Here is an 8,515-nt window from a genome sequence, read left to right on the forward strand (position 1 = left end):
CCCCCCCTCCCGCTCAAGAATGAGTCACCGCAGCCCCCGCAGAGGCTGAGCCCGCAGTGTGGGTTGGGGTGGTAATGTGGGTGGGGGTCGTTGTGTGAGGCAATGGGCCCCCATGGGGGATGGGAACCCCCTGCCTGCACCCCCTGCCCCCAACCCCCCCCAGCACCTGGGGCTGTAGCTCTGTGCTTCAAAGTGCAGCGTGTGCACGGGTGGGGGGGGAGAACAGAATGGTATCCAAATGCTGTCATCCCCCCGCCCCGATCCCCCCCTCCCCTGCGCAATTTGTGCCAAGTCCATGCAACTCAATGGGGCAGTGTGTGGGGGGGCACAGTGCGATACTCCCCCCTCCCCACCCCTCACACGTGCCCCGGGCGGATGCTGTCATCCCAATGGGACTCCCCCAGCCCCCAGTAGGATGCAGTGGGGTTGGGGTATGCATTGCGTTGCGGGGAGGGCGTGAAGGGGGGGCACAACGTGGGGTCCTCCAGAGACATTTCCTGCAGGAACTGATCAAACTCAGAGGCAGGGGGCAGCTCTGTGCTGGGCGGCAGCCTGAGGGGGGGGTGATGGGCAAGGGGTCACTGGGGCTGACCCCTCCCCCACACTGTGCTCTCCCCTTCCCCCGAAGCACTTACCACCTCGGGGAGCTCTGCAGTGCTGTGTTGATGGCTTCGAAGGGGCCGAGCTCTGGCATCTCCTCATCTCGGGGTTCAGGGGAGGGACCCCCGGGTATCAGCTGGTGGGGACCCTCCACCCGGGGGGGACCTTCCCCAGGCAGAAATTGGTTGGGTAGAAAGCTCCTAGCGGGGCAAAAAGGGGGAGAGGGGCTGGGGGTTGGCATGGGGCATCTCCCTGCCAGCCTGTGCTACAGGGATTGATTCGGGGCTGGAGGGGCATCTCCCTGCGGGGAGCACTGGGGTGGGGGTGGCAGGGTACCCCTCCCCACTTCTTACATGGGGTTCCGGAAAGGGTCCTGGCAGCGGGGCATGGCAGGGTCCATCACCAGAGGGGGTGAGGAGAGCACTGGCCCTGGGCTGTGGGGGAAGCAGAGTGTGATGAGGTGGGGGGTGTTCCCACCCTCCTCCCCCCACCCTCCCCCCTCTGCCCCCCCCACCCCAGCACTGCTCTTACCTGGGGAAGGAGGAGTGGAGGCCTTCGGTGACCATTGTGCTGATGCTGCTCTCACCTGGGGGGTAACTGCCCATGGGCTGGGGACAGAATGGGGCGGGGGGGCTGCAAGGGCACATGGGGGGTGGCTGGGGTGAGCCGGAGGGGGTTTCTGCAGCACCCCCCCACTGCGGAGCACTCACCAGGTGGAGCTCAGCAGGTTCTTGGGCTGCAGCTCGGGCTGTAGCATGGGGAGGGCGAACAGGGGGGGCTGGACAGCTTCGGGACCCCCCCCCGCAGTGCTCTGGGGCGGTTGGTCCCTACAGAAGCGCAGATGGAGATGACCGTGGGGGGGGGAAGGGATTCTCTCAGAGCCACCCAGGCTGTTTTTTCGCCCACCCCCGTGCCACGGCTGCCACCCCCCCTTCCCCATGCCCACCTCTCGCTTTCCACTGTCATTTTGATGGCTGTGGAGACGTAGCCCCGTCCGTCCTTCCCTGTCTGCTCCTCTGTGGGAAAGGAGAGCACCCTGAGTGCTGCCAGCGTGCTGCCCAGACGCTGTGGGACCCCCCCAGTCCCCGGACCCCCCATGGCTCACTGTTGTAGTGGCATCCGAACGCCTGATCCTTGGGGGTGCTGGGGTAGAGGTTGCGCAGCTGCCTCAGATCACGGATGCGGTCCCCCAGGGAGCGGATGGAAAGGTCCTTAGCAGAGAAAGGCTGAATGTTCTCCACCTGGCTGGAACCTATGGGGGGGCGCGGGGCACAAAACTGCATCTCTGCCCCACATCCAACGTGGGGCAGCCCGCCCCAGCTCACCGTCCTTGCCACGGATGACGTGAGCGATGGTGACCCCCCCGATCTCGGAATCGCTGAAGCGCAGCAGGAACGTTCCGTCGGGCTCCGTGCTCAGCAGCTTGCACACGTACTGCTTGCTGATGAAGCCAATGATCAGCCTATGGGGACAGACCGATGGCACTGAGGGATGGACGAACAGACACGTGCCCCCCCCCCAGCCCCCATGCTCCATCCCAGCACCCACCGGTCTGACCAGTAGCTCTTGAGGCACCGCTTGGTGAGGTCCAGGACTCCATCGAACCACTGCCAGAAGGTGAAGCCCCGTCCAGGCAGGATCTCCTGGGACACAGGAGGGCTGTGAGGGTCCCAGGGCCACACTAACCCCCCAGCTCTCCCCCCCACAGCACAGCCCCCCAACCCAGACCTTATTGAACTGTGCCCAGGAGACGCTGCGGCTCTGGAAGTCCTCCGGAGCGGCGCTGTGGTCGTTGAAGATTTTCTGGGCCAGGAAGAAGTAATGCTCCTTCAAGAGCCCTTTGGTGGTCTGCACCTCCGCCATGAACTTCAGGTTCAGCGTCTCGCACATCTTCTCCCAGGGGACGCGCTCGGCCACCACGAAGGGCACCCTCTCCTGGGGGGGCCAATCAGCATCGGTGCATTTCGTCCTGCAACGCCCCCTGCCCCCCGCAGCCCAGCCTGCTGTGCTCACGATCTCAGAGAAGGCATTATCCCACAGCACCGTCGCCTTGGCATTGTTGTCCTGGTTCCCGTGGACGATGACCACGATGGGGAGGGACAGGACCTGTCGGGGGGCAGTGCTCAGCTTCAGCCCCACAGCTTGCAGCCCCCCAACCCCCCTCCTCTAGCATCGCCCACCTGCAGCCTCACGGTGGTCCCACTGGGGCTCAGCCCCACGGTGCAGCTGAACAGAACGGCGCATTTCTCTTCTGTCACCGATTCAGAGCCCTTCCGTTCACAGCGCTTTATCTTCTTCAGCATCTGAGGGAGGAGGCGGGCACTGAGCGGTCCAGCCTCCCCCAGGACCCCCCATAACCCAGAAGCCCCCGGCGTTGCCCCTCACCACATTCTTGAAGCTGGCGCTGCAGGTCCCGCTGCCCGGGTTGGTCTCCAAGGCCACCACGTTGTGCACGATCTCCCCGGTGCTCTCACTGGGTGGAGGGTGAGGGGCTGTTGGGGTGGTGCTGGGGGGTCACAGCCCCACGCCGGGTGCCCTGCTCACCTCAGGGTGCTGCTGTAAGCACTGTGTGCCAACTCCCGTGCCTGCTTCTCCGTCACCATATCGGCACGCACTATGCAGGGTTTGGGGGATGCCTGCAGCAGCTGTGGGCCCAGCAGGAAGCGGACGCTCGCCTGGAACTTGGTCTGCGTCTTCAGCACCTGGGGGGGCTGCTTCTCCACCAGGAAGGAGCTGAGGGGGCACCAAGCTCTGCTCCAGCCCCCGCTGCCCCCCCGCCCCCCGAGCCCTGCCCCAACCCCCTGCAGCCCCATCTCCACACGTTACCTCTGAACCAGGCTGGACAGGACCTCGTTGAGCCTCTCCAGCAGTTGGGACAGCAGCTCTGCCCCCAGCTCTGCGCCCGCCGCCATCACCTGTTGATGCAGCTGGAAGTGAACCTCCACCAAACCTTCACACCTGCAAGACACCACGGGGAATGGATGCCCTGAACCCCAGAGCCCCTCGGGACGGCCGTGTCCCCATGGCTTGGGGGGTCCCGTGGGTCCCTCGATGCCCCCCCACCGTTTCTGCAGCGGTGCGAGGTTCTCCTCGAAGGGTGCGCCGTTCCCCGCCAGCTGCTGCTGCCGCTTCCAGATCTGGATGCGCTTCAGCACCTGCTGCCTGACCGCCTCCAGCTCCTTGGTGGCCTCCAGGAGGAGCGCAGGCAGCTCCTGGGGGAGGGGGGGCACAGCAACGGGGTCCGCATGGCACCGAGCCCACCGAGCCCCACACACCAACCCCACCGCCCCACCTACACTCTCCGGTGCTTTCCCTTCCGATTTCAGCTGCGGGTCCCGCGCGTTCGAGGCTGTGGAGGAATGCAGGGTGGGCCATCAGCACCGTGTGCATCCCTTCGGCCCCGACTCCCTGCCCCGACCCCTCACCTGCAGGGCCGTCCCCCAGCGCTGCCCCATGCTCCCGCACTGCCTGCACCTCCCGCACGCGATGCTGCAGCCGCCGCAGCCCCAGACTGAATTTGAGCTCCTCCTGGCGCCGGTGGAAGCTGAGGGGCAGGTGGTGGTCCTGGGATGGGACACACGGTGAGCGGGACCCCCTGAGCGGGGCAGGTAGGGGTGGGGGAAGCACGCACCCTCCGCAGCACGGCGGCCTTCTCGCCTTCCAGGATGGCCCTCAGGACAGCCACCAAGCGCATCGGGTCGTGCCGGTATGTGCCCTGCGGGAGTGGGGGGTGAGGGGTGGGATAGGGGCACTGGGAGAACCCCATCCCTATGCCCCCAGCACTGAGCCGGGCTTGGAGGGGCAGTGACCCGACGTGGGCCGACAGAGCCTTCAAACCCTATAAACAGTGCTCAGAAAATGTGAAGTAGCTTCCAATTGCAACCAAACTGACCCCGAATCCCACCGCCCCATTTCTGCAACGTCTGCCCCAGAGATGTCAGCGCTGCACTGTGGGAGGCCCTTCCCATCCACCCCTGTCCCAATGAATCAGCGCCTTCCACCGAACCCGGGCAGGAATTTCCCTGTTGGCTCCGCTCCTCCTGCCCTCGTGCAATCCCACATCAGCTGTGTTTGGTGTGGGCTGGGACCCCAATCCCACATCCCCACAGCGCAGGACCCATCCCAGCCCCACTGCCCGTGGATTTAAGGGAGGAAATCCTGGGGTTGGTCCCCAGGAGGCGAGGGCTCTGAGTGAAGGGAAAGGCTGCGACATCCGCACGTTTCCAAAAGCAAGCAGCAGCACCCCAAGGCTGCCCGCTCCCCAGCAGCTGCAAGGAAAGCTGACCCCATCCCAAATGTACATAGAAAGTGTTACCAAAAGGAGGAGCTTTCAGCCTGAGCTGAGCCGGGGTTGGGGGGTGCGGGGAGCACCGAGCAGCCCCCGCACACAGAGCTTCGCAGCAGCAGAGCAGGGGCTGATCTGCAGTCAGAGGGAGAAGAGACAGAGAGCAACGCACAGAACTCAGCCATCAGGAGGAAACGCGGAGAAGCGCTGCGCACACAAAGGGAGGAAGGGGAGACCCAGAGCCCAACAGAAAATGTGGAATGTGGTGTGGGGCGGCCAGCTTGTTGGCGTGGAGGAACCTGTGGGGCTGCAGGGAGGTGGCTGTGGGGTCTGTGGGATGGGGGGGACACACAGAGGAGCCCCGAACCTCAATGCTGCTGATTTGCTGCAGAATGTGGCACTGCTGTCCGTCACCGCCGGCACTGCGCAGCCTCTCCAGCATCGCTGAGACCAGCCCCTGTGCCACACTGGTGCAGAAGGTGTCGGGGCCGTGGATGAACTCCCTGTGGGGCAGAGGGGCCGGGTGGGCACAGAGCACAGCTCTGCGGGGATGAAGGGGATGAGGCAATTCTGCCACTGCAATGCCGGGAATTCACTGCATTACAGCGGGGGGAGGAGGCAAAGCGCTCCGAGTGGGGTCACACGGCGCACCGGGAGGACACCCCTTCCCAGAAGCCTTCCCATGTGTGCACCCCACTGCTGCCCGGCCGTGACCGCCTCCCCGGGCAGCCGCACCCCCTGCCCACACACAGAGCTCCCCCCACCCCGACCTGGAGCCCCCAGTCCCACCCAGCGCATCCACTTCCACCTGAGCACCAACCCCACGCCTCTGCCTCCGCCCCCCTCCTCCCGTGCACTCGGGCTGTGACGGACCCCCCCCCCCCGCCCCAACACTCGTTCAGCCCCGGGGTGGAACCCCCCCCCCCGCCGGGCTCAGCCCCCACCCCGCGCCGCGAGGCGCTCACCAGGGCTGGTTCTCCAGCCACTCGCCCAGGACGCAGCGCAGACTGCGGGGGAACTCCGCGAAGATTCCGCTGAACTCCTCCGGCGCCATCTGGGAGACGATGCTCCAGAGGGACATGGTGGGAAGCGTCACCTGCGGGGAGGGGGCGCCGAGGGCTTCGCGCTGCGTCCATCCCATGGGATCGAGCCGCCTGAACCCGCTGCCCGGAGGAGGAACAGGAAGCGCCGTCCCGGGGCGACGCCCACGGCTGTGCCTCAGTTTCCCCGAGTTCCGAGGGATCCCGGCGCCTCCCACAAAGGGTGATGGCACGGGGATGTGCCGGGGGGGTGGGCGGTGCAGGAGGGACGGCAAAGTCACGGGGGCAGGAATTGGAGAAGGCTCTGAGGGGTGGTTTTGGGAACCCCAACCCCGGCCCTGTAGGATGGGGGGCCGAACTGCTCCCCATACACCCCCAAGGAGAGTACATCCGGGGCGCACCCCCGCGCCCGCCGACCGCCGACCCCACGGAGAGCCCTGCGAGGTGTGGGGCCGGCAGAGGAGGACCCCACGGCCACCCTACAGCTCTCACCCCATAGCAGAGCCGAGGCGCAGGGAGGAACCCAGAGTAGAGGGGAGGGGACAGAGCATCCCCGGGACAACATCACATCGCAGGGGGTGGGGGGCAAGAGGGAGCCCTCTGGTGCCGGGGACCGCACACCGACTGCGGGAGGAACCCCGCGGGGAACTTCCAGCCATGCATTCACTTCTACCTGCAGAGCGGAGCCCACCACCCCGCTCAGCCCGGGGGGGCGGGGGTCTGCACCGGAGGAACGCACCCCACGGCCGCTCGGCGCCACAGAGGGCTGCGCCTTTCTGATGGCCACGGGTGGAGAAACGCAGCGCTCCGGGCCGGCACAGCCGCTGCATCCCGCGCCGCCCCCGACGGCGCCTGAGAAGCGGCTGCCGGTACGCACGGAAGCGAACCGGGACGCCGTTCCCTTCTCCCCATTAAAACCCGTCTTTCTGCTGAGCGGGGGGAAGCAGCTGCTGCTGCCGGGACGCCATCGGGGCACGCCCGGATCCGCTCCGATCCGCCGCGATGCTGCGCTCCTCCTCCTGCCCCGGGCATCTCGAGGCCGGGCCCGGCCCCGCTGGCTCCCTCCCCGCAGCTCCTCCGGCGCAGCTGTGCTGCTCTTCCTGCCCGTCCCCGCGGGAGTTCCCGTCGCTCCGCGTTTTCCTCCTCCCGCACCGCGGCCATCCCGGAGCCGCCGTGTCCCCGCGCTTCCTGCAGCGCCGCGGCACCGACGGCCACGTGGTGTTCGCTCGGCCAACGGGAGAGGAAGCGGAGAAGCGGCTGAGAAGGCCGCGGGGACGGCCCCGCAAAGCGGCCGTAGCCCTGCGTGGGGGCACAGCGCCCGCAGCACCGCGCGGCCGGGATGGGACGCGTGGGTCGGGGTGCGGGGACTGCGCAATGCAGGGATGCGGGCAGGGCTGAGCGCTGCCGTCCGGGGAAACCCCGAAGGCGAGAGGCCGAATCCGTCCCGTGCCGTCACCACGCTGCGGTGCCAGGGTGCGGGCGGGACTGCGGTGGGATGCGGCGGGGAGGGATCCGCAGAGCGCAGCCTTCTGTCCCGAGCAGCGATTTCGCCCCCGGTGCGGAGCGAAAGAACGGCGGGACGGCTCGCCCCGGTTCCCGTGCACGAACGCAGCCCTGCCCACGGCCTCGGCCCCCGCCCAGGAACTGCCGGGGGTCCCGGAGGCACAGCAGGCTCTGGGCCGCGCACCTCCGCGCTCCCATCGGCTCGGGACGCGGAGGCGCGCTTCGTCCGTACGCCGGACGGACTTTGGGCCGCGTCAGCGTCCGCACCGCGTGCACCCACACCGGGGGCTGCGGGAACCCGACGGACCCCGGCCGCTGCGGGGCCGCCTCCAACGCTCAGCTCTCCCCGCGCCGCTCCCGCTGCCTCCGTTCCCCCGCAGCGCTCGGGCTGTGTACCTCCCCCCCCCCCCTCTCCCGCTCCCCGAAGGAGCCCCTCGCCCACCCGCGGCCCCTCCCATTCGCGACCCCCCCCGAGAAGGGAGCCCCCGCACCGACGCTGCCGCTCGCACCAACGGGACGGACCGGACGGGGCTGCGGCGCTCACTTCCCCCTTCCCGCACCCCCGGCCGGCGCCCCCTACCGCTCCCTCTTCCTCCCCCTCCCGTTGTGGGCTCTCTCGGCCGTGGGGTGCGGCACGGAGCCCCCCGACCCGACCCCTCTGCGGCCCGGGGGGGGTTCGGGCCGCGCTCGGCTCTTCCCGCTCGGACCCGCCCCTCCCTCCCGTTACGGGCGCAGCCCCTCTGGTCGCAGCGGCCCCGCGCCCCCCCGCGTCCCCCTACCCCCCGGCTCGCAGCGCCGTTACCTGCGGGGGGGCCACTCCGAAGGGCCGGGCCGGGCCCGGGGCCTCAGTGCATGGCGGTGCGGGCGCGGCCGGGCTGCGGGGTTGGCCCCGCTCCGGCGGAAAGCGCCGAGGCCAGGAAGGGGGAGGAGACGCGCGGAGAGTGCGGGGGGAGGGGGAGGGGGCGGCCTTGCGGCTCCCCGGGGCCGAACCGGCGGCTGCGGGACCCCGCACCGCACGTCGGGTCGCCTCGCGGGTGGGCACGGTTCCCCACGGCCCCACCATAGAAACGCCACCCCGCGGGTGGGC

At 68.3% G+C, this 8,515-nt stretch overlaps 1 protein-coding gene across 3 annotated transcripts; it reads right to left on the minus strand.

Annotated features, from left to right (window-relative positions):
- Positions 1–156: 156 nt before the first annotated feature.
- On the minus strand, positions 157–8,297 carry STAT6 (signal transducer and activator of transcription 6). Of its 3 annotated transcripts, XM_042893047.1 has the most exons (22): positions 8,231–8,297; positions 5,851–5,981; positions 5,253–5,388; positions 4,232–4,315; positions 4,026–4,164; positions 3,897–3,949; positions 3,664–3,812; positions 3,427–3,558; positions 3,145–3,333; positions 2,986–3,073; positions 2,781–2,903; positions 2,614–2,706; positions 2,329–2,535; positions 2,149–2,243; positions 1,926–2,062; positions 1,706–1,852; positions 1,547–1,616; positions 1,311–1,427; positions 1,132–1,233; positions 954–1,034; positions 636–800; positions 157–552 (listed from the first exon to the last, which is right to left on the minus strand). In XM_042893047.1, the coding sequence occupies exons 2-22, from the start codon at positions 5,964–5,966 to the stop codon at positions 357–359; spliced, it is 2,619 nt and encodes an 872-aa protein (XP_042748981.1). In that variant the 5' UTR covers positions 5,967–5,981; positions 8,231–8,297; the 3' UTR covers positions 157–356. The 3 variants fall into 3 exon arrangements, with proteins under 3 accessions (XP_042748981.1, XP_042748980.1, XP_042748982.1); XM_042893046.1 differs by lacking the exon at positions 8,231–8,297 and having other exon boundaries at positions 5,851–6,154; XM_042893048.1 differs by lacking the exons at positions 5,851–5,981; positions 8,231–8,297 and adding an exon at positions 4,916–5,020 and having other exon boundaries at positions 159–552; positions 5,253–5,344.
- Between the last annotated feature and the right edge of the window lie 218 nt (positions 8,298–8,515).

The sequence above is a fragment of the Lagopus leucura genome, unplaced genomic scaffold (genome assembly GCF_019238085.1).
Source record: "Lagopus leucura isolate 7727_CA_CO unplaced genomic scaffold, USGS_WTPT01 34904-0_obj-0_obj, whole genome shotgun sequence".
Classification (NCBI taxonomy): Eukaryota; Metazoa; Chordata; class Aves; order Galliformes; family Phasianidae; genus Lagopus; species Lagopus leucura.